At 53.1% G+C, this 25,555-nt stretch overlaps 1 protein-coding gene across 3 annotated transcripts in view; it reads right to left on the reverse strand.

The window, feature by feature from the left end:
• Positions 1–25,555, reverse strand: part of ITPK1 (inositol-tetrakisphosphate 1-kinase) — a 155,033-nt gene that overhangs the window by 22,410 nt on the left and 107,068 nt on the right. For all 3 annotated transcript variants that reach the window (XM_019745416.3, XM_074327020.2, XM_074327024.2), the window contains one exon: positions 21,286–21,403. In XM_019745416.3, coding sequence (XP_019600975.1) covers positions 21,286–21,403 — 118 coding nt within the window. The remainder of the gene's footprint in view (positions 1–21,285; positions 21,404–25,555) is intronic.

A 25,555-nucleotide genomic window follows, 5' to 3' on the forward strand; every position in this document is an offset into this window, starting at 1 on the left:
ATGAGGAAAAGAGGGGCACAGAGAGGTGAAGTGCCCTGCACAGAGTTAGTAAGTAAGTAAGTGGTACAACTTGGGGGCTCATAACTGGGCAGCTGGCTCCAAGTCGATGCCCCCAACCATGGGCTACCTAGTAGCAAAGTACCCACTCCATATGAACAGACGAAAACTACACAATCCTATCAACAGACACAGAAAAAAAAGCATTTGACAAAATCCAACACCCTCTCGTGATTAAAAAAAATAACAACACTCAACCAACTAGGAATTAAAAGGAATATCTTCAACTTGATTAAAGGGCATCTCTACAAGCCCACAGAAACACTCTACTTATGGTAAAAGAAAAGACCAGACGCTTCCCCTGAGACCAAGAACAAGATAAGGATGTCTGTTCCCACTACTTGTATTCAACACTGCACTGGAGGTTCCAGCCAGGGCAATTAGGCCAGAACATGAAACAAACAGCATCCGACTGGAAAGGAAGGAGTAAAACTACTTCTATTTGCAGGTAACATAATCTTGTGTATAGAAAATCCCAAGGAATCCACGCATACAAAAACCCCAAAATGAGTAGAGTTAATACACAAGTTCAACAAGATTGCAGGATATAAGATCAATATTCAAAACAGCAATTACATTTCTGTATCTTAGCAATGAACAATCCAAACATGAAATTAAGAAAATAATTCCACTTCAATAGCATCAAAAAATACTTTGAAGTAAATTTAACAAAGAGTTAAACACTAAAAACAGCAGACTGTTGAAATTAAAGAAGACTTCAATAAATGGAAAGACATGCCATGCTCATGGATAGGAGATTTCACATTATTTAGCCGGCAATATTCCCACATTCATCTACAGACTCAATGCATCCCCCATTAAAATCTCAGCCATCTTTTTGCAGGAACTGACAAAGTGATCCTAAGAGTCATGAGAATTCAATGGACCCAAACAGCCAAAACAACCTTGAAAAAGAACAAAGTTAGAGGATTCACACTTCCCAGTCTCAAAACTTAACTATAAAACTACAGTAATTAAGACAGTGTGATCCTGGCATAAGGACAAACAGATCAATGGAATTGAACTGAGAGTTTAGAAATAGACCATATATCTATAGTCAACTGATTTTTCACAAGGTGCCAAGGGGACAAACGTTCTTTTCAGCAAATGGTGCTGGGACAACTGGAAATCCACAGGCAAAAGGATGAAGTTGGACCCTTACCTCACACCGCATACAAAAATTGATGCAAAGTGGATTGTGATCTAAATATAAGATTTAAAACAGTAAAATTCTGAGAGGAAAACAAAGGTATAAATCTTCATGATCTTAGATTAGGCAATGGTTTCTGAGACACTAAAACCACAAGCAACCAAAGTAAAAATAGATAATTTTGATATCATCAAAATTAAAAACTTTTGTGCTTCAAAGGACAATATCAAGAAAGTGAAAAGACCACCCATAGAATGGGGGGAATACTTTCAAATCACATACATGATAAGTGTCTAGTATCCAAACTATGTTAAGTACTATTAATAAACAAACAATAAAAAGACAGCCTGAATTTAAAATGGGCAAAGGACATGAACAGAGTTCTCAAAAGAAGACGTACGAATGGCCAGTAAGCACATGAAAAGACGATCAACACATTAGCCATCAGGGAAACGCACATCAAAACCATAATGAGACGTTACTTCACACCTAGAAGAGTGGGCATAATCCAAAGACAGACAGTAACAAGTATTGATATTGTTGATGTAGTTACTTTGGCAAACAAAGTTCCTCCAACATTTAAACAGTTGTCATATGAACCAGCAATTCCACTCCTAGATATATAACCAAGAAAACAGAAACATAATGTCCACACAAAAACCTGTCCAGGAATGTTCATGAAGCATTATTTGTAGCCAAAACGTAGCAACCACGCAAGCAAACGATGAGGAGGTAAAACAAAATGTGGTCTACCCACAGGTATCACTCAGCCATAAATAGACACAAAGTGCTGGTACCGGTTACAACATGGATGAACCTTGGAAACATTACACTGAGAGAAGGAAGCTAGTCACAATAGGTACATATGCTATGACTTCAATGACCCGAAATGTCCAGAACAGGCAAATCCAGAGACAGGAAGGAGCCGGCTGGTTGCCAGGGGCTGGGAGGTGGGGGGACGGGGAGTGACTGCTAATGGGTGCATTTCTTTTTGAAGTGATGAAAATGTTCTGGAATTAGATGGAGGTGGTGGTGGTGATGGCTCCGCTTTGCAAACATACTCAAAACTAATAAATTGTATGTACACTTGAAAAAGGTGGATTTTATATGAATTATATCAATTTAAAAAATAAGAAAAAAAAACACAGCAGCAGCAGCCACTGCCAGCCATCAAGTGCTTGCTTTCTGCGGGACACCAGGCTAATAAGTAAATGCTTCACGGAGTGTCTCCTTCAATCCTCTAGCAAACCTGCAGAGCTGTCACCTGTCCCACCCTCTACCAGGTCCAGGGTGAGGTCAGAGAAGGACAAGGGGAGCCCTCCCCTAGAGATGCTAGGGGTCCTTCCAGTGAATGGGCCACACCCAGCATTAGGCGAGATACCCTATCTTTCCAAAATCTCTGGCTCTGGTGTGTGAGGTGGCAGAGGACTGCTTACCACAGTCCTGTCCCAGGGGTGGCCTGGGACTGAGACCGCCCCAACCCACGACCAGGAAGGGCCCATCGCCCAAGCTCGGTCACTCCCATGGGGCCAGCCTTGGGTGAAGGTGGCCCTGAGCCTACGGGGCAGAGGCCTGAGGGGACCCATGATCCTCACTCAGCCACATCTGCTCAGGCCTCAGGGAAAGCAGACCATGATGCTTTAAATGCTTGGGCCACTTTCTGGCTACCTGCAGCCACAATCATCCTGACATGCCTGTGAAATCAGTCAATTAGAAAATACTACTGTTCCTATTTTGGTTTCAACAATCATTCACGGGCAAAAAAAAAAGTGTTGAGACTTCAAATAAATCCTAGGAGCTAGGGATATAGCGATGAACACCCCTGCCCTCAGGGAGCTTCCATTCCAGGTGAATGGATAGCTAGACAGGTGCTGACAGGAAACACAAAACAGGGAGCAAAGGGGGTGCCAATGCAGGTGGGGGGTGCCATCGGGAGGTGAGCGAACAGGCCACGCACGTGGGGGAGGCATGTTCCAAGCAGAGGGGCCGGTCTAGGCTGCTGTCCTGACACAACCTGGACCAGCCTCTGAGATGAGGAGGGTGGTGACATCAGTCTAGCTTGGGGACGGAGGGCTGGTGGGAGGTCCAGGGAAGGACACATGGGCCCCGTGTAGGGATCGTGACAGCAGAGGTTCCTCCAGCCCAAGCCTGGGAACCTCACAACAAAGCCAGCAGCTCTTCTCCCCAAATAGAGGCAGAATCCAGACTCTTTCTACAAGGAAGCACTGGAGACCCGGGAGGCTATTTCTGGTTCCCCGAAAAAGGCTTTTGTTGCTTATTTATCTACTGTCTTTATTTCTGGATGGGAGTTGGAAAGAGGCTTTTTTTAGTTAGACGGTGGGCTGTGTTCTGTTCAGAGCTGAAACACTAGCCCCTGGGAAACTGAAACACCCTTGTCTTCCCTCTCTGCCACTGTCATCAGAGACTGTGACGCTGGAGGCCCGTGGAGCTGGGCAAGTCCCGACCACGCCCACGAGGCCAGGGAGTGGAAGAGAATAGTTCAAGTCCACACAAGTTACTGGCAGGCCCAGGTGAGAACCTACGTGTCCTGAGTCACACACCACTGCCCTGTCCATTCCGGCAGGTGGCCACACTCTTGTCCAACTGGTGGCAGCTGCTACACGACTAGCAAGAAGGAAAAAGACGAATGACAAACAGGCGATGAATACAAGAGGACAACTGGAGGTGGGGGAGAAGGGCAGATGGCATGTCGAAGATGCAGCTTCGAAGCCTGACTTTGAACCTGGGGTCAACTACTCACTGGCTGTAACCTTTGGCAAATGACCGAACTCTGCTGGACCTTGCTCTCCTCATCTGTAAAATGGGAGCTGTACCCCCCTCGACGGTGGTTGGGAGGCCTGGTAGCTAACAGATACCCAGCAGTGGCAGCTGCAGTTTTTAGCATCACACTGGGCAGGGCCAGCTGGGGGCCCCCCACAGGACAGTGAGCAGATTCTACATAGTGGCTACTGATCAACGTCCAGCTTCCTGGGAGTGTTGGCTGCCAGGCCTCACCCTCACTGGCTTTCTCCCTGTGCCCAGCATGGACTGGCAGGGCAGGGCAGGGTGAAGGAAGCCTTGTGGGGGCACTGGCACTGTTGGGTCTGGGGACAACTGTGACGAGACTCTGCCTCGGGTCCCTTCTCTCAGACAGGGGGAACTTGTTCACCCAGACACCCAGACAACAGCTGATGAGAACAAGCCCTGGGACAGGGACAGTCCCTGAGGCTATAAAGAGATGGAATCCTCTAAAGCAGGGGTGTCCAAACTTTTTTCAACGGTTTTCACCAAGGGCCATATGCGGTAAAATACACAAACAGCCGGGCCACTCACTCAAGGTGAAGTACGTATTGCCTCACCTCGTTTATTTAAGTAAACTAAATATATTTTTGGAATTTGCTGCGGGCCAATTAACAATGGATTGCGGGCCAGTTGGCCCATGGGCCGCAGTTTGGACAACCCTGCTCTAAAGCCTCTGTGATAAGCAGGGCCCCAGAAGGAGGGAATGACACCTGTGACTTAGGGCTTGCTAAGGGGACAAGGGCTGGGAGACAGATCAGGGAGGGGGCCCAGGTGGGTGACATCTCATCTGGGACCCTCCCTCTCCAGAACGTCAGAATTTAGCTAACTACTGCAGGCGCAGTGCCTGGAGCAACGCCTGGCACCGCAGGTGTGAACCGACCTGTTGAGGAAAGCGGCTGACACCGCCCAGGGCAAAGGCTGGCTCCTCTGGCATCTGGGCTACATCTGGATGGATGCAGGCTTGCAGTCAGCATGTCTGTGCCACCTGACCCACATTCCAGGCCCTCACACCACTGTTACGGGGTCTCTCCCCAGCCCCCGAGGCCTGCCTTGCCCAGGTTTGCTCCATGTGAAAATGAGACAGCGGTACATTCGTCCCCTCTCAGCCTGGCCTTTCGTTTCTCTTTCCCTGGCACAAACATCTTCTTTATCTGCTTCGCTATGATTGTGACTCAACTATGCCTTTTAATCCTGTTTTAACTGAACATGCCATCAGTATTCCCCCATGATTTTGCCTGTCCTGGTCACCGGCTGGTGACATTTCCCCTGAAGTCAGACATTTACGTTTGTGCCAATGTCCCTCTCCCACAGACGGGGTTTCGATGAGCATCTCTCAGCGTAAGGTTGTGTGCTTGTGGTAAATTATTTCCACAGACCAAGTTCCCAGAAGTGGGTTTCAGAGGCCATGGGAATCGACATTTCTATCTTGCCACACGTGTCATGCTGTTTCCCAAAGGCCCGCAGTACTTTGCCGAGGCCCCAGCAATGAATGGTCATGACTACACCTTACCAGCCGTGGGTCCACTTCAGACCTGGGCAGTAGTTTTATGAGGTAGGATGACAGGTGACATGTGAATGATCCCATCGGCACATAAGGTCACTCTGCGTCCAGCGGGCCCCCAGCATAGCAAGCGAGGCATGAAGACGCTGAGGCAGGTCTGGGGGCTGGGGGCAAGGCACCTGCGTAACACAGTGAGCAAAAGCCCTGGACCTGGGCCCGAGACCAGCAGGCAATCCCAGCAGTTCCCCTGGGCCCTGGCAAACCGGGTGGCCTTTCGGGTCTTGGGTTCCTGACCAGGAGAACGGGGGTCACAGTAAGTCAGTCCTGTCCACTTGCTGGAGTTGCAGTGAGAACCAGGGATGATGAAAAAGTATTGCAGAATCTGTGAAATGCCAGATAAAGAAGCCTGCCCTGCCCAGGGGCACAGACAAGGGCTGATGCTGCCATCCGTTCACCATCTCCTCATACAGCATGGGGAGGGTCTGGGCCCAGGTGCCACCCTGAGCTGGGCAGTGGCAAGGGGCATGCAGGGGCTGAAGCGGAGACCAACGGGAGGCACCTCCACCCCGTACGTGTTGGAGACAGGGCCAGGAGGGAGTGTGTGGCTCAGACCTGGGCTCCCTGACCCCCAGGAGGGCTGGGATGCCGGGTGACAGGAGCCCCAGGCCTGGCGCTAGGGAGTGAGTGGTTCAGGAGGGCAGGCTTCTACCTGCATCCTGGAAAGACCAGGGAGGGAGGGCTCCACGGGAGAAGGCGACATCACAGCGGGCCTTGGTGAAGGTGAGAAGTTTCAATCTGTTCAAACCCGTTCTCCAGAGCCAGAGAGCTGCTGCACAAACTTGGGTCTCCTCCTTTCAGGTAGAATGTAGGCTCCATGAAGCAGGGGACTTTTCTGCCGTGTTCAAGGCCGAATCCCCGAAAAACGAGTGAATGAACTAAACACTGGCCTGGGCTCCCACCTTGCCTGGCCCAAGGGAGGTGGCCCAAAAAGCAGGTTCCCACAGGGCCAGCAGCATGTCAGCACCGGGCACCCACGGGGGGTCCCAGACGTTACCTCTCAGGGCTGGGCTGGGTCCTGCTTTCCTGGGCCACCCCTCCCTGTTCCCAGGGGCCCATGCTGAATGGCAGGAAACAGCCTTATTCAGGAGGGGTGAGGAGATCCATTGTGTCAGTGACAGAGCAGGCAGTGAGGGGGTGGGGGGCAGGAGGCAGGTTCCCAGTCATACTCTTCTGAGGGCTGGGGGAAAACACGTGCCTTGATCCGTGAGCCCTGAGCCCTTGCACGGGATGGTCCCTCGGCCCTGCACCCCTGCTTCCATTCCAGCCCTGTCTTGGCCTGGGAAACTCGTTTTCCTCCAAGCCTCGGGTCACGCCGTCTCCCTCCTCTGAGCAGCCCCTTCCCGCAGATTTAGGGGCAGGCCCCTTCTGCTGGGCTCGACCAGGGTCCTACGCTGCTCAGCTCAGGGACTAAGGATGTGTCCGCCCCCATTCAGACTGGGTACCCCTGGGGGTCTGTGGGGACTAGGTTTATATCCCCACTCCACCTCATGTCGGCTGCATGATCCTGGCCGAGTAACTTCATCTGCTCCAGTTTCCTCACTGGAAAATGGTTGTCCCCCACTCCCCCACAATTAGAAGACGTATTTTTAAATTATGACATAGGTCCTGAATACAGCTCCTTCTGGGACGGGCGGCTCCACCCAGGGCCTGGGCGGCTGCGGTGACCCCAGCCTGCCCAGCACAACCATCGCCTCAGCCTGTCCTCCTGTGTCACGTACAGGACAAGTGCTGTGGCCCAGCGCTGGGGCTGCTTCCCAGCTGCCTGCCTAAATGCTCTTGGAGTAGAAGCAAAAAACCCCCTTCTTGGCACCCTTACCCCATAACCACCTCCCCACAAACCACCAGGTTGCTGGCACCCTGCCCATCTTACCCACCACCTAACCCAAACTACACACAGCTGGTGGATCCTGGGTTGTCTTTCTAAAGCTCCCACCTATATAATGAGGCAACTCTCAGCTCAAGAATTGTCCACAGCCAGCTCGAGTGAAGAAAGCCTTTCCAGGCCTCTGCAACCCGATCCTGTTTACTTTCCTGCTACGGGCTGCACTGTGTCCCCCAAATTCATATGCTGAACTTACAAACCCCAGTACCTCAGAATGTGGCTGTATTTGGAGATAGGACCTTTTTAAAGAGGTGATTACGTAAAAATGAGTCAGTTATGGTGCGCTCTGATCCAATCTGACTAGGCTCCTTATGAGAAGAGAATAGAACACAGATACATGCAGAGGGACAACCACGAGAAGACACATGGGGGAAAAACCACCTACAAGCCAAGGAGAAAGGCCTCAGAAGGAACCCCGCTGCCGACACTTTGATCTTGGACTTGCAGCCTCCAGAAGTGTGAACGCATCAATGTCTGTTGTTTAAGCCGCCCAGCCTCGGGGGCTTTGTCACAGTAGCCTGAGGCCAGCCCACTTCCCAGCTCCTCTCGGAATACAGAACCCAAGGTCGCTCATGACCAGCCAAACCCTGGCTCCAAGCGGAGAGGCGCCCTCACCAACCCCCAGGACAGTGCTGGGGCTCCCGCCTCCACGGCAACGGCCCCCGTGTCCCCACACTGCTCAAGCTCCCCGAAGCTCTCGAGAACATTGCCGCCTCCCGACAGCACCTCTCCAGGCATCTCCTACTAGCAGTCTTGGTTGTTCTAGTAGCATCTCTCTCGTGCGTCGCTACCCTGTTTGGTTGCTCAGCTCCTACACCCTATTAAATGTCCACATGTTTGGGTTCTAACTCAGCAACCAGACAGTATTCCTTGGGGTCGGGACCGGGCCTTACCCCTGGCTCAGCACTGCTCAGAGGAAGCAGATGTCACCAAAAACCATCTCTCTGACAAGTGTATATGTGCGAGATAAATTGAGAGACTAAATAAAAGTGACTTGTAAGCACCGGAAACAATAGAAGGGGAAGCATGGAGCCAGCGCAACCAATCCCGACAGAGCAAGAAAGGAGGCCTGCTACTCCTCAACTGGCCACCGGGCGGCGCTGTTGATCTGGCACAGCCTTGATGACTGTAGCCACGGACTTGAACAAAGCCCTGAGAGCCGGCCCACCAACCTGCAGGCTCCCCGTTCATGCCTCACTTAGTACCTGTCCAAAGTCACCTTTCCTCTGCCTTTACACTATTAGGGGGCAGGAGCCATAGGATTTTGATTCCGGACAGAGAAAGACATCCTGTACATTCTGGGTAAGCCAAGTTTCAGCTTGACAGCAGCTCTGAAAACCCAAATGGCTTTTTGGCTCATGACGACGGCAACCAATGAGTAATTCAGAACAGTCGAGTAGGGGGCGGAAAGCAGCTACAGACCTGAGCCCGGAGGAGGAACCCAGGAAGGGCCTGGATGAAATGGCAGTTGGAACTGTCTCCAGTCTAGAGCCGGGCCAGCAGAGGGCATCCCGTCCTCACCACGACTCCCTGCTCCCATTGTCCGCCATGCAAGGTGCCGTCCACTGGCCTGGCCAGGGGGGCCCAGCATCCCATCACAGTAAGTCTTGTGCCCTCCCCACTCGGTGCTGCACCCTCGCCTTACCGCCTCGCTCTGGGGGACAGAGAGGGGGCGTCCTCTCCTGGGACACCCTCACTCCCTCCTTCAGACAAGTTAGAATATCTGCTCTCGGTTGCTGATTCCCCGTTACACGTAGGATTTGTCCCTTGCTCTGTCCCCATGTGTCCCCTAACACCTACTTACTTCCACGGTCATTCTGCATTCCCTTTACAGTAGATGACTCGTGTCTCCCTGTAGCCAGAGGCTCCCCCAGACTCACTGGCTGGATTGGGGGGTGGCAGTTGTGCGGGGCTTCAAAAGGGTGGCAACAACTGGATAACAGGTTGTGTGTATCTTCATCCCCAGTCATAGCCCCAGATGAGATGAAATTGAAATAACACATTTTATTTTAAGACATGAAGAGCTCCAGCCCTTGGAGTCAGCATGCCGTGGGGATGTGGGGTGTGGGGTCTGGGGAAGCTGACTCATGGAAACCACTTGGAAATCTGAAGGCGCTTTCGGTGGGTCCCCGGGGACGCAGATCCTCCCACACACACCCCCGTCGTATGCCCCCCCTCGTAGGCTATGGGTGAGCGCAGTTGTGGGCTAAATGGCCTGGATTCTAATCCCAGGTCCTGTCTCACTCTGGACTGGCTGTCTCTCTGTGCCTCAGTTTCTACACCTGCAAGATGGGGATAACAGCAGCACCTACTACCTAGGATCGTTGTGAGGACTAAACAGTCACCCTGAGTCCCTACCTGTGTGCTAGGACTGCGTGTGATATGCAGTAATACACACTAGGTGAGGCTGAGTGGCTGTCAGTTGGAGTTGGGTTGCTCCCTCTTGTTCACTGAGGTCCTGCCAACAAGCCAGGGGACCATTCTGAACCTACAATGGGGCCAAGGGCTGCTCAGGGGCTGGGACTGTCCCTCATGAGTGTCAGCCGCAGGACACTGGTGCGTTTTCAGGCCCCTCCTGTGGAACAAGGGAGGAGAGAAGGCACTGCCTGCACTGCTCAGGCATGAGGTCAGACAGAGCTGGGGCCCCAGGGGTTCTCAAGGCTGACGGAACGGCCCACTGGGAACTGGCTTCCTGAAAGGCAGCCGGGGGCAAACTGGACTTGCGGGCAGGACTGGGCACTGCTCATCCACGGGCGGAAACGGAGGGCTTGAGACGTTAAGTTCTGTCTTCAAGGTCAAAACGCAGTACGTGGCAGAGTGGGCGTCGCTCACGGCAGCCTGGTTCCACCGCCATGCCTTTCACCTTGAGGCTGAACCTCGCTTGTCCCCACTCTCATGGTCCCACTGAAGTCTCGGGGCCTGGACTGGGTGGGTTAAGGAAGATTCCGTCCCCATCTCGGAGACCTGGAGTCAGGGGCATAGAGGTGGCTGTGTAGCCCCAACACTGGTGGCTGGACACTCTGGCTGCCTAAGTTTGAGCGACCTTGAGAAAATTACTTCATCTCTCGATGCCTTAGTTTCCCGATCTTTAAAATGGGAAGAACTGGGGCCGGCCCAGTGGCTCAGGCGGTTAGAGCTCCATGCTCCTAACTCCGAAAGCTGCCGGTTCGATTCCCACATGGGCCAGTGGGCTCTCAACCACAAGGTTGCCGGTTCAACTCCCGCAAGGGATGGTGGGCTGTGCCCCCTGCAACTAGCAATGGCAACTGGACCTGGAGCTGAGCTGCGCCCTCCGCAACTAAGACTGAAAGAAAAAAACTTGAAGCTGAACAGCACCCTCCACAACTGAGATTGAAAGGACAACAACTTGACTTGGAAAAAAGGCCTGGAAGTACACAGTGTTCGCCAATAAAGTCCTGTTCCCTTCCCTAATAAAATCTTAAAAAAAAAAAAAAAAAAAAAAAAAAAAAAAAAAAAAAATGGGAAGAACTGCCCGCAGGGCTGCTGTGAGGATCCAATGAGTTAACATATAAAACACCTAAAACAAACTGGCACATAGCCGGTTTCCCCTCCATCATCACCATCACTGGTATCATTATTCAAAGGTCCACCCATTATAATAGGCCAGGATCACCTTAGAGAGCCCAGCCGCTCTGCACGGAGACAGGAGGAATGCAGAGTGGACACGAAGCAACGCGCTTGCTTTTTCCTGCCCAGAGACAACGCTCTTGACTGAGAGGGAGACGGAGCGGAGCCTTCTTGTCCATCCCGAACTCGGACTCTTCAAGCGGATCAGCAGCAAACGTCCACGTCTCCTCCAAAGGCCACCACTCAGCTCTCGGCAGAGAGCACAGCTTTGAGGCAGCACCCCACGCGTAGAATGTGAGGTCAGCGCTGGGCTCTTGGTCCCCAGCAGGGCCAGAGAAATGGAAATGGCAGCGATGGGTGAGAAAACACATTGGGCACCGAGCGTTCACCGGCCCGTGACCTTGGCCCTGGTGGGAGCCCTCTGAGGCAGCGGGGTGAGAAAACACAGTGGGCACTGAGCGTTCACCGGCCCGTGACCTTGGCCCTGGTGGGAGCCCTCTAAGGCAGCGGGGTGAGAATTCCATGGCAGAGTCTCCCTCAAAAGCTCGAGGGGCGGGGCCCTGAACCAGGTCCCTGACTCTACAGAGTGGCGGCAGGAACGGCTGAGACGGCCTGATCGCAAGCCTGCACCCAAGAACCAACGGGGCTCTCCCCAGAGGGACTGTTCTCTGTTCCTGGAGGTGGGTAACCTGTTGTCTTAGCTGCCTGGCCTCTGTCTCTGCTGTACCTGCCCCCAGGAAAGCCTTCCCTTCACATCTCTGCTGCTGTACCTGGAGTCTGGCCCGCTGGAGGCTTGTTGTGTTGGTTGACTCCCAGCCCCCTCCATCCTGGCCTTTCTCGCAGCTGAGGAGACATCCGCTCCCCTCTGAGCCCCACAGCACGGTCCTGCCCTGTAGTCTGACACGTGCACTATGGCTGTGGCTTGCACCACGTTTCCTTCTCCTGACCGTATCCTTCACGCACCCCAGACATGAGGCCTGTCACCAATGCCCGTCAATGCCCCCCCCCAACCTCTCTGGGCTCTGTTCCCTCCACTCCTGCCCCCTGCCACCACGCTCACACTCCCCAGGTCCTCAGCCTCTCTCCCAACACTGCAGCGGCCTCCCTGCCTCCATCCACAGGCTAAGTCCAAACCGACACGTGAGGCCCTCGGCACGAGACCCCCTCCAGCAGCACAGGACGCCCTGCTCGCCCTCCCTGGAATGGCAGCCCACCTTTCCAGCCAGGCCCCGTTTCAGACCCGCTTCAAACATGCGCCCCCCCCCCCCCCCAACAGCCTGTTACCACAGATGACCAGGGACACCCTCTCCTCACAGGTCAACCCCCACCACAGGACTTCCACATCAGACAGTTCCCCAGGGTGCCTGCTTCTTATGCATCTAATTCTTGGGAACATCCTTCCTTCATTGGCACATTCAGTGCCTACCAGTTCCAGGCCCTGCCCTGGGTATTTAAGGTTCCTAAAGATACACTTTCTGTCCTTAGGGCCCTTGGTTGGATGGAGAAGAGAGCAGTGAGCAGACATGATAACACTGTAGCACTTGGGCTGTGACTGAGGACAGCAGGGGTCTGGGAGCAGAGAGGGCCGGCACTGGAGCCCAACAGGAAAGGGAGTGTGCAGCAAGCAGGGCTACCTGGAGGCGGCTGCCTGAGCCAAATCCCGCAGCCAGAACTCGTAAGGGCATTTCAGGAACAGGAAACCAAGGACAAAGGTCAAGGGCCAAGAGGGGTCAGCCTATGAGGTCTGCCATGGCTGCAATGAGGAGAGTGAGGGCTGACATGGCAAGAGATGTGACCAGGTGAGGGGGTGGGCAGGGGCCATATGCTCCCAAGAGGCCCAACACGGGCCACAGGGCATAAAGATTCTTCATATCAACTAAATTCAACTTAACTTAGAAGTGTGCACAGAAAAACTATTGTGTTTGCTGTGTGACAGGCAGAACCCTAACATGCATGCACCCCAGGACTCTGTCCCCTGCTGTGCAAACCCTGCCATAACCCCAGGCGCGGTGAATATGATGGGTTTTACTCCACGACTAGGTCATGTCCCATGGTTGACCGTGGAACAGGGAGACTCTCTGCGTGGCCTGACTGAATTACATGGACTCCTGAAAAGCAGAGTGTTTTCTCTGAAGGGGCCGCCAGGAATCTGAAGCAGGGGAGGACCGATACACTGTTGCTGGGGCCCCAGGAGAGGGAACTGGGGGGCTGCAGGAGCTGAGAGCAGCTCCTGGCTGACAGCCAACAGAGAAATGGGGACCTCGGTCCTACAGCCACGAGAAACTGCCTTCTGCCAACAAGCATGAGCTCGGGAATGGATTCTTCCTCGGGGCCTCTGGCCATGCCAGGTAGACTTGAGACAGAACTGTGAGATAATAAATGGAGGTTGTGGAAAGCCACTGGATTTGCAGCCATCTGGTATGTAGCAAGAGGAAACTAACAGACTTGGTTACTATGAGTTTTTCAGAAGGAACCTTAATTGTAGTCATTGGAGACACTGGATGGGGGTGACATTTCACAAGTGGCTGCAGCCCCTACCGGACTCCCTGGTGGCAGCTGCTCCCTCCCTGCCAGCAGCTTGATCCTCAGCTCCCAGCTACAGGTGACCTGTCAGGGGGAAAACACTGGAAGACGGGGAACCAGCCTGAAGTTGGGGAGGGGTTGCTTTGGGGCAGGCACAGAGAGAAACAAATGCCACAGGTCTGACATTCCCCAGTCCCTGGTCAGCTGGACGAGCAGTGGTACCCTGTCTAATTTAGCGAATGACCTATTTCATCTCGAGAGGTCAGAGTGCCATTTGTACCAGCGTGTTCTCAGGAACCAGACACAAGCCCAGGTGGACACATGGCTATTCCTGAGCCCCATTCCAGCTTATGGAAACGGTTGCTAGAAACGTGGATTAACTCCGTGACAGCTGTTCCCACTGATTTACAGCCCCTTCCGGACCCAGACAGGTCCAACTCTCAAAACGCAGCAGCCTTTTTGGTGTCCAAGACATTTTAAAAATAATATTTGAAGTGCTCTCTCTGGCAGTACATATTCTAAAAGCAGAACAGAAAATGTTAGGTTGGCCCAAGCACAAAGATAAAACTTCCATAGACAAAACAGTCCATATTTTTAAACAATGAGACAATTTCCTTAATCCAAAAAAGGGCTCTAACCAATCAGTAAGAAAAAGACCACCAACCTAAAAGAAAACGGGCAGATGACACAAAAAGATTCACCAAGAAGAAATGCGAAAGGCTAGGAAACACGTGAAGAGATGCTCAATTTTGCCAATAATGGAAGAAATGCAAATTAGTAGCAAAATTTGTTCAAACTTCTTGAAGAACAATCGAGTAATATCTGCCAACCCGGGAAATGTTTATAATAATCTTTGACTGAGAAATATTACTTTTGGGGAGTTTTACAGAACTACGCAAAGGTCTAGGTTTATTGCAGCCCAGTTTAAAAACCCAAATCAAACTGGAATGACCTCATGAGCCCTGTAACATAATCAAGTAAATTTTTACCCTTTCATTCACATGCTGAAATATGTTGCCATCGAAAAGGACAGAGCAAACCTGATATCCATCATCTTTATGGGATGACATGGAAAGGAGCCAAGCTATCTATTAAGTGAGAGAGAGAGAAAAAAACAAACAAACAAGTTTTACGAGAACATACGTAATATGACCCGTTGCTATTTTTTTAAAAAACACATATACATTTGTTTGTGTCTGAGAAGGCTCCAGAAAGATGGATTCCACACTGTTGGGAGGGGCTGCCTCTGGGAAGTGAGGTTGAGGTTAAGCATGTTTGAGTCACCAGCAATCAGGTCCCTGTGCGTCCACAGAGGGAATTCAAGGTCAGATCTGTGCAGCCCGCAGGAGGCGTGCAGTCCAGGAATGCCGAAAGTGTGCTCAGCGGAGCCAGCCTCTTCCAGAGCAGGCAGGGGACCCATACAGGTTAGGCGGAAATGGCAAACTATTGCTCTATTCCACTTATTCTAAGACGGCTTTTTTCTTCTTTTTTTCTTTTCCATTTTCCAGCTCTGAAATGTTTCATTATCGTTGGTGTGTCACAATTTAATCAGCGCTTTCCCCCCAGGGCAGGGCTGGGATTTAGGCCCAGAAGCCTCCAAATAGAGGCTTGGCCCACAGCCAGTCCTCAACATGCCCGGGGGTTGGGGCTTTAAAGAGGGGCCCAAAGCACCATCCTGCTCTGCGGACCCTCCACCTCCACCTGAACATGGGGTCTCTGTCTGGATGGCTAGAAGCGGCTGACGTGAAAACCAGGACACACGCCAAAGTCCAGCAGGGGAAGCAAGTGCTGAGCATCCACCCAAAGGCCCCACCACCCCATAGCTCATGGGCTCACGTCACTTACACAGCCCCTGCTCCAGGAGTCTGTCCTCACCTGGTGCCCCGTCCTCCCTCACACCAGAACGCTGGATGGGACAACATGGTCCCTGCAGCCTCAGCCCCAAGGGTAGGGCAGCCGACCCTCACGCAGGCACGGCAGGCAGGCACCTGAGGGCCAGCTCCTCAGAAGCCCACTGAAGGTTGAAGCATTTTCTGGGCAGGCTGATCCCAAACTCCAGCCTCCTACACAGAACCAGGGCTAGAAGCTGGCCCTGACTGGGGAGCGGCAGTCCTCGGCGGGCACACCCCTGTCCTGTTTGTCCTCTTTGACTCCAGGCCCCGCTGCCCACTGCCGGCTCTGCCACATGCCTCCGACCCCAAATCTGAGTGCCTGGCGAGACCAAGGAGAGGGAGCCGACAGCATCACAGCGCCTCACTATGGGCCACCCTCGCTGCAGGGAATGGGGCCAGACCTGCACACCTCCCCTCAGGGAGGTGATGGTAACCTTGGCCTTCCAGGCGAGCAAACGACCTAGGGAGGGCCAGTCACTGCCCAGGCCACACAAGGGGGGGCTGAGATTTGAGCCCAGGCCTGTCAGCACCACAGCTCTGTTCTTTTCCACCCCATATGTGTTGCTGCCCTCAAAAAGGAACAGGCAAGATTTCTGTTTCCTCCATAGACACAAGGGGCAGAGACTCAACTAAACAGAGCTGCTAGTCTCTCTTCACTGGACACCAGAGGGCGCCCGGGAGCAGTGCCCGTTGTGTGGACGGTACCAAGAGGCTCAGGGATCACTGGCCCCAGGCTGCAGGGCCCCCAACTGTATCCATCACGGCCTCGGTGCTGCCCACACCAACCCGGTCAGGCTCAGGGACAGTGGGGTGGAGGAGGCAGCACACAGGAGGAGTGGGAGGCAGATTCAGGCCAGAGGCGTGGATTCCGATCCCAACTCAGCCCCCTAGAAGCTCTATGGCCCTAACAGACAACGCTGAATGCTCTTGTTAACAGTAATACTTTTCTCGCAGGGTCACTGGGAAGATTAAATTAGCCAATACATGTCAAGTGCTTCCAACAGTGCCTGGCATGTAGCTGCCCTCCTGAGCAATGACAAAGCAAGCTCCGAGGAAAAGGGACCTGCACAGGCCACACAATGCAGGGGGACTAGATGGATCGCGGACCCGGGCCTTGACCCCCAGTCCCGCTCCCACCATTGCCTCTCCCACCCAGAGTCCCTTGCAGCTGACCAAGGGGAAACAGGACAGCTAACCTCCACCTCTGAATAAGAGGCCCCCGCAAATCAACACATATCCCCGGTGGTCCTCCCCACCCCCCGGGCAGATGCTCTGTGGGGCATTATTTCTCCCAGGCCCCGAGGAATGTTATTTTCTCTTCCCTTGGTGTCTAGATTACTCCATTTCAATCCAGCCTCCAAACAGCCTCCAAGATGAGCACTGATTAAATTCCCATAAAACCACAAGCAGAAACACTCGATCTGTGGTTTGCACACCCCTCCCCAGGGAGGCTTGGCGTCAGATGGCCATCTGTCACCTCCAGAACACATGTGGGGAGGCTGTGGGAAAAGGAGAACAGGAGAGCCACCACTCACCTACAGCCTTCGCTGGCTCAGCAGAGGCTCTCAAGCACTTTGCTATGTGGCCTGCAACCCTTCCCCAGCTGCTGCCCCCAGGGCCGACGGGACAAACTGGTGTTATCCAATCACAGCCCCAGTGCTTTCCCACACATCGCTTCAGCCAGTTCAGGCGCTGGCTAGAAACTTGCCCAGAATGGCTCAACCTGCGGAGGCAGAGCCAGGCCTTGGTCTAGGGGCTTTCATCTCCAAATCCCAGGCCTGGGCGGCAAAGCAGGCACCAGTGAGAAAGGCCTACAGAGGTGTGAGTGTGGCAACCTTGGCCTGTGGACACAGTCCCCTCCCCTGCTCCCCCCTTGCCTGTAGAAGGCCATGTGTAATTTCTGGGAGGCTCCTGCACTTGGTTTGAATTAGATCCAGGTTCAGTGCCATCTGTGCCTCTGGCTAAGGGGTGTGGGTGCAGCCCTGCCCAGAAGCTGTCATCTACTAGGGAAACCTGTGGCCCAGGCTCCCTGGAATAAGTCACTCTGCAAGCCTACTGACCTCATGCTGCTATGCGGAAGGGACCTACTGCTCAGGTCACAAACTGAAGCCACATCCCCTGGCCAGCAGGACAGCAAATGGTCATTTCAAGTCATTCACCCAGGCAGGAACCCACTTCTAGGAGGGTGGGGTGACCACTAATTGACCCCCAAAACTTATTCTCCCTCTTCTTCCATGGTGACAAAGCTTCTAAGTCTTAGCTGGGCACATAGCTGCACACAACAGAGACCACAATCCCCCGCTCCCTTGCAGCTCAGTACGAGACTCAGTTCTGGCCAATAATGTGTGAACAACACCACGCTGTAGCTTCCAGAACCGTTCCTACAGGTAACGAGGGCTGCTTCCTTTACTTCCTTTCTCCCACGGCCCCTCTCCATGCTGATGTCTAGACCTTGGTTGGATGTGACGGCTGGAGTTTCAGCACGACCTCGGACCAGGAGGGCCACACCACACAAGGAGCTGGAAGAAGATGGGGAAGAAACTGGAAGGTACCAAGGGACCTTCCTCTGGGCTTGTACATGAGAGAGAAATGAAGTTCTATCTCATTTAAACCACCGTGATTTCAGGGCTCTGTTGTTGACGCAACTTCGGTACTAACCGAATCAGTGGGTTTGAGACTGACGGGTTTGAGGCAGAGAAAGGGCCCTGCTTCCCCTCCAGACTCTGAATTAGAGTATGCGCTCAGGGAACATGGAAGTGAGATGGCACCGACCACAGCAAGGCTGCCCAGATGCTCAGACAGGTGGGGCTGGGAGCTCCAGGCAGCAGGCCTCACGTGTCTCCCACAGCTGATGCTCGGCATGGAGACAGATGGCCCGCCCTATTTCTCTGCAGGCGTCCAGGCTCTCTGAGGACAGGGAGAGCCGCCTCAGCATGGGGGTTAGTTTCTGCCAAGCCCCTTCTCCCAACACAAAAGCAGTGTCACTTGCTATAATTGTCCGAGGAACTTAAAGGGTAATTATGGCCATTTACAGTATGCACCACCAGGAACAGCAGGACGGGTGGAGGAGAGCCGGGGACGTGCTTCCCAGAGGTTCTCTGCGTCTGAACGGAGGAGCCCGGCTTCTGGGAGGGAGGATGGGAGGTGGGAGCCAACAATGCTTTTACATGAACAGCTCCCGGGTGGGCAAGAAAAGGCTCTAGGAAGTCCCAGCCTCTGACCACCCTCCTGGCAGAATACCAGGCCGGCTCGGAATGCACGAGAAGGAAAACCCAGGGTGCAGCGGTCACGGCCCACCCACACAATTCCTGCTGGCCTAGTCCCAAGTCTGTCTTTAGGGTTTGGCTCACAAGCTCTTGCTGCGCCCAGAGGGGGTGTCCCCCTTAGCAGGCATCTCCTGAGCTGATGCCACCTGGGTTTGCAGATTCTTGGAGCCAGCAGAGTGGGGTCTGATTCTCTCTCCACTGGAGCCGGTCACCAGCCCCTCACGCCTGTGGCTGGGTGTATGTCACCCTCACAACAGGCCGTTAGAATCTGTCTCCAGGCCATGTCTGCACTGGTCTGTCTAAAATGTATTCTCATCTCCTCACAGGCCGGTGCACAGGCCTTCAATGGCTGCCCACGAATAAAGTCCCACCCAACAGCATGAGGTGTTCCAAGTGCCCCACTCTGAGCTCTCCCACACAAGCACCTCACACGTCAGCTCTCTCGGCTTTGCTCACACCGCTGCCCTGCCTCGGAGGTCCAGACTGTTACTGCCTCAGTACTTGCCCACCAGGGACAGTCCTGCTTGCTGTGCACCCTGCGGTCCAGCCCACAGCCGCTCCCCTGCTCCCCGGACCGTGCACGCTCATACTTCAAGCCCAGGTTCACCCTTGACCCCCAGCCCTGATTCTCTGCCCATAAAAATCAAGACAGGCTCCAAGACCCAACCCAGATGTCTCAGCCCCTTTCATCGTAATGGCAGCTGCCATTCCTGGGTGACCCCAATGGGCCGGGACCCGTGCTAGGTGCTCATCAGACCTCATCCCAGTTATCCCCACCCCGGACCCCGTGGATATTATCCACACCTTACAGAAAACCACAGGGCCGGGTCAAGGGACTTAGCCAAAAACCACAGACACCGAGAGCCCAGATTTGGACACAATCTCAGTCTGCCTCCCTCCCAAAGCCTGTGCTCTCTGTTCTGAAACAGTCTTCTTCGAGGTACCCTCCACAATCCCATCAGAGCCGTCACCAGTGGGCGTGGCAAGGACATGAGACGTGGCTGCTGACCTGCACCTCCTCCCACTCATCAGGACGTCTCGTCTTTTAATACGATCTCCTGTCCCTTTACACAGTCCCGACACACACACACCCTGGGAAGAGGTGGATTTCCTTTCCAGAACCAACGTTCAGCCAAAACATAATAGATCTTACTTCTCATCTAGGGGTTCTGGTTGGACCCACAAAGGGAAGGGAAGTTGACATCATCACTGACCACTCCAGATCTAAGGAGGGAAGGATGCTGGCATGCTGCAAAAGTCTGCTCGCTTGAGGGTCCCCCAGGAAGTCAGGTCCATGCTCCACACCACTGGATGAACACTAGGCAGCCAGGACCTTGAGACCCCTTTCCAGGAAGGCCAGGTCCAGCACCTAGCTCTTCGCAGGACACATTCCTTAGAGAACCAAGGACTCACCAACTCTCTCAGGGCCCATGGCTGCACCCATGCCAGGTGCTGGCTAGATCCAGGGCCCTCTGGCCACGGACATGAAAGCCAAGCTCCGGGGTTAGGAGCTGGGGAGCCGGAGTCGGACAGACCTGGCTGGATGCTGGCTCTGCCACTTACAGGCTAGATGATGTCGGCATGTCTGCTAACCTCTCCAAGCCTCCAGCACTCAGCTATGAAACTTGCCCCTTTATGAGCACCAGAAGAGAGACTGTAAGGCGAAAACTTAACCCAATGCCAGGCACCTGGCAACATACCCAATAAACGCTGTTCTCTTATTCCCATAATGGTCCTGTGAGCCAAACTATCTACTGACACCACTGTCACACGAAAAGAGGCCTGGGCGCAAGTCACCCCCAGGTCAGGTGCGGGCCACACTCAGGGTCTGGATGGCAGAAGCAGTGGCTGCCCCTCCTGCTCCTAACACGAATCCTTACACAGCCCCAGGGCACAGGCAAAGCACATCTCCTTAAAATTAAACAAGTGCTCTCGGCAAGGAATGCTTGGACCAAGCAGAGAAAAGTAGGAGGTTACTGTTAACATGAATATTTCCAAAAAGCCCTTCTCACATAAACAAACACCTTGGAAAGGCAGCCTGACTTCTCCGGAGCTGCCCTGCCCAGGAGATGGAGAGGGTGAGTCCTCAGGGACACAAGCCTGCAGCTGGCAGGAGAAGCTCCTGCAGCTCAGAGGGAGGCTCCTGCCTGTGCCCACGAGAACACAGCGTACCCGCGAGGTCCAGCCGCCACACTACAGATCGCCATGTGTTTGATTAACGGCCCTTGAATCTCCCCGTCTCCTTCGCCCAGTTACATAACTCCCCTGGCCCGCCTGCTGCTGCTCTCCAAACACTGTGTTATGGGGACACTTCATCGCCACTCTGTGGCTTCAAGACAAGAAAACAAAACTGTCTTGAAGTGGTCGGAGCCACTCTCCCAAGTAGCACTCTCGGAGCTTTATTTCCTCACTCTGCTGGCCCTCCCCCCAGAATATGTGCCCCCTGGAATTCAATTGCTTCCTGTCCCAAAGTGCTTCTTAAAAAGACCAGAACCCCTCCTCCCACCCCATTCAACGACTGTCCCATGACCACAGAGGTGTGCCACCTGCCACAGGGCCCATACCTTTCATGTAGGCCTCAATCTTCCGGATGAGCTCATAGGACTTGGAGCGGTCCAGCAGAGTCCTGATGGCAGGCAGGGGGTCCAGGACAATGGTCTCAGGGTGGGCGTCAATGTATTCCTGAAAGGAAAGCACACCCCTTCCAGTTAGAGGGGAGACTGATGATGAAACGAGGGTGACAAGCTGCACTTCATCCCACGTGCCGCCCCCCAATCCATCCCTCTCTTCTCACTCCCCCACCAGTCCTCATTTCTGTTTGGTGTTATCACGGGGTCTTGTGAACCTGCCGACACCCACTCACATGACCAGAGATCACATGACTCTGGTTAGACCAATCAGGTCACTCTGTCCTCCTAGGGCCCACTGGCTCAGGAGAGGACACGTGTCCTGAGTCGCGGCAATCAGAGGCAGGCTCAGCGCTCTTGCTGAGAATGCTGGGAAAAAAACACTCTCCTCACGGAGAAGAGGAAGCACAGAAACTGGGCAGCTAAGAGCAGTCACCTTGGGATCTGAAGGAGAGGCCTGATGGAGCCAAAACTCAAAATGGAGCCCAAATTGAAAAAACAGAGCAAAGAAGAAGGGAGAGCAAGCAGGGTCTGGTCTGCTCGTGTGACCCTTGGATAAAGCCTCACCTGAAACCAGATCTGCTCCCTGTGTGGGTCACACACACGCAGTGAGAGTGGCCCAGCACGCTGCTCTGATAAGGACTCTGAGCAGGGCCAGCGGGGAGTGGGATGCCAGGATTCGTTAGGTCTGTGGAAGGCGTGGCAGTGAGACGCATGCCATGGGGCGACACTTATCATTAAATAAGTGCTCGTTTACTACCAACTAGCTCCATGGTAGACTCTGGAAATGCAGGAGGAAGTGTGACCAAATCGGTCTTCACGGAAGTTAGTCTTCTTGGGAAAATAACACTAATGCACATGGTGAACAAGAAACTATTCTCAGGAACAGAATTCAACCAAAGACAGAGCAAAATGTTTCTAGGAAAAGAACACAGGGACCCTGACCCTATCACTCGTCATCTTGGTGACTACAGGAGCCCCAAGCCACATGAGTGGGCTAGAGCAGCACGTCAGGCAGACACAGCAAGTGAGACAGACCATTTCTCTGGCTCTATTAAAATCTACAATTCTGAGGACAGAAATGTGGAATGCTGGAGTAACGAGAGAAGGGCTCAGACAGAAGACTGCGCGTACGGAAGGCCATTTAGCAGCTGTTGTTATTGTGGATGGAATTGTGTGCCCCCCCCCACCCCATATACAGATCTGTTCAAGTCCCAAACCGTGGTCCTGTGAACGTGACCTTATTTGGAAATACTGTCTTCAGAGATGCAATCAAGTTAACATGAGGTCATATTGGATTAGGATGGATCCTGAGCCATGGACTGAGGTCTTCAAGACAAGGAACATTTGGACAGAGACACAGAAAGGAAGAAGGCCATGTGAAGAAATCACCGGAAGTCATGCAGCTACCAGGCAAGGAGAAGGCCACGGACCGCAGGCCCCCAGCAGCAGCTCGGAGAGGCACGGACAGAGTGTCACTGGTGCCTCCAGAAGGAGCGGGCCCTGCAGATGACTCGATGTTAGCCTTCCAGCTACCTTAACTGTGACAGGATGAACTTCTGTTGTTTTAAGCCGCTCGGTTTGTGGTACTTGGTTATGGCCGCCCCGGGGAGGAATTATACCAGCTGAACCCACCCCCACGGCCCCCGGTTTGCCTGATTTCACAGTATCAGCCTGTGAGATCTGCAAAGGCCACGAGAAAAGCCGTAATGCTGATTTTCTAATAAACCTTACCAATGAAAATAAAGCTCCATTTAGAATTATTCTTTACAGTGAACCTATTTTGGTTCCTAGTACTCATTTTTAAGAGCTCTCAAACACAAAAGCCACAGATTCATATCTACTCTCCTCTGAAATCTGCTCTCCACTGTGTTTCATGCCAGGGGATCTGGTTATGGGCTCACTTTTGTCTTTTCCTCTGAATGTTTAAAAAAGTTCCTCGGGCCCTAAAGGGTGGCCAGTGCACAGATGTGGGGAGGCCTTCCTTCCATCCATCCCCACGCCTGTGAAGTCCACGGGGCCTACACGCTGTCACCCCCCAGAAGGCCCACACCCGCACACACATTCTGTGCTGGAGGCCGAAACGCACAACAGAAGCCACCATCACTGCTTCCGCCTCCTCCTGAGAGACATGACTATCAGCAAGTCAGCCCAGCGACTGGCCCACTGCCCTGCTCAGAAAAAGCCCAGCCGCTGATGTGGGAGAGCCCACATCTGCCACTCCCAGGAAACATGGGGACAAGCTGCAAGGTGTCCTTAAGGAAGGGACCGTGCCCAGTTCCTCCGTCCCATGCCTCAGCCTCCCGAGTGCCTGCACCTCCCCACTGCAGGCTCCCCATCGGCTCCATTCCTTCATCAGAGCCCTTTCCTTTGAACAGGTCTACACTGTCATAAGGGCGTGTCGTTCAGGAGACACCAAGATTCACACTCTTGAAATCACGTTAATGTCCTCATGTTAAAAGGTCGTCTACTCAGCAAACTTCATCACATCATCAACAGCGCTCAGGACATCGTGTGAGGCGCAGCAGACACGTGGATGAATGAAAGCCTTCCAGGCTTCGCTCTAGTGGATCCGTAATCCTGGCCGAGGAATTCATGTTCGGGGTTATGAACTAAAAGCACTGAACTGCCCTTCCCCCGCCCTGGACACACTGGGAAGCAGCTGGGTGTGGAGGAGAGAGGAAGGGACCAAGGATCAAGACAGCCAGGCCCCCAGGGTTATCACCTCTTGGTGTCAACTGGGGCGAGCCACTTGGTTTCTCTGGGCCTCGCTGGCCTCCTCCCTGACTTGAGTCTAAATTAGAGGAAAGTGAAGACCAGTGTTTATTGAGGGAGACTTTCGGGCCACATGTGGGGCTGCTTTAGAACAGGACAGACAGCCACTTGCTGGCGGCATTACAGGTAAGGGAAGGGACACACATGCTCAGAGATGCTGGCCCAATTCTCCCCCAACAGCTGAGTCACATGCAACATGAACCTGCTCCTTCCTCCCCCTCAAAAATCTACACGTCCCCACCCCCAGTTCCAGAAGGGTATCCACGTAGTTGCTGGTTCTGGTTCCACTTTTATGCATTAGGGCATTGACCTTTAAAGAGGGAACTCAGAATCATTAAGACATGAACTTCAGCCAAACTCATGAGGCAAAGAAGCTAGAAGAAACCAAAAGGGCAAATATCTGACAAGCAGGCGCCAACAAGCTTTTGACCCAGGATGAAAGCCTCGGTATTAAGAGAAGAATTATTCCTAAACATGATCTCTTTTGGGACAAGGACAGAGAGGGCAAAGAAAGAGTTTTTCCAATCGCCCCACTATCCATCCACAAGTGGATTTTCTTCCAAGCTTTTCAGCTTATCTATTGTATCGCAGGCCTCATGCATTTTTCACAAGTCTCTTAGAATTACCAAACAAATTGTTGGAAGGGTGAGTGCCCTAGACCATTTAATCACCACTCCGAGGAAGAAAGGCCCAAACTGTCTCCATGGCAAATGGTAAACACATGTTCCCTTAGAGGCCCGGCCACAGAACACCTAGGAAGGGATCCTGGAAGTTAACAAGGGGCGCCCAGCTTTCAGCAAACTGAAAAGAGGAAAAAGCAGAAACACACAGCCCTGGCTCAGCAGGACCAGACGGTGGTCTAGACCATGCTGATTGCTTGTTGAGGGGACAAAGGGGCAGCGACCAGCCAGATGCCCCCCCCATGCCCCGGCCCATGGGATGAAGGTGCCAAAAGGGGCACTGGGCCCTCTGCTGGGCTGGGGGGCACTGAGGTTTCCCCACTGAGAATCAAAGCCAAAGAAGAGGACCGGGATGAACATCAGAGATACGATTCCCTTTGCAGTTGCACTGATGGGTAGGAAATGAGCAAGGAGTGAGGCACAAGGATTTGCATTTATCTAATAGAAAATGCAGACAGAAGTCCTGAGTTCAAATCCTGCCTCTGTCACTTAGTCCATGTCTGTGAAGAGGAAACTGCAGCTAATCTCTGAGATGGTTTCCTTGTACATAAAAGGTGTGTTTTGAATAAAACCTACCTCAGGGAGCGCTAAGGGCAACAGGGAGATCATGGATATGAAAGGAGTTGGCAGATATAAAAACGAAAAGTATTCCCATGATTCTGCAACATGTGGACTCTCAGGGCCAATCTGACACCAGGTCTCTGAGCTCACCTTGCCCTGGCCCATCCCGCAGACCAAGCAAGGGACGTGCC

This window comes from Rhinolophus sinicus, chromosome 3 (assembly GCF_057876585.1).
Source record: "Rhinolophus sinicus isolate RSI-liver-muscle chromosome 3, RSI-T2T, whole genome shotgun sequence".
Classification (NCBI taxonomy): Eukaryota; Metazoa; Chordata; class Mammalia; order Chiroptera; family Rhinolophidae; genus Rhinolophus; species Rhinolophus sinicus.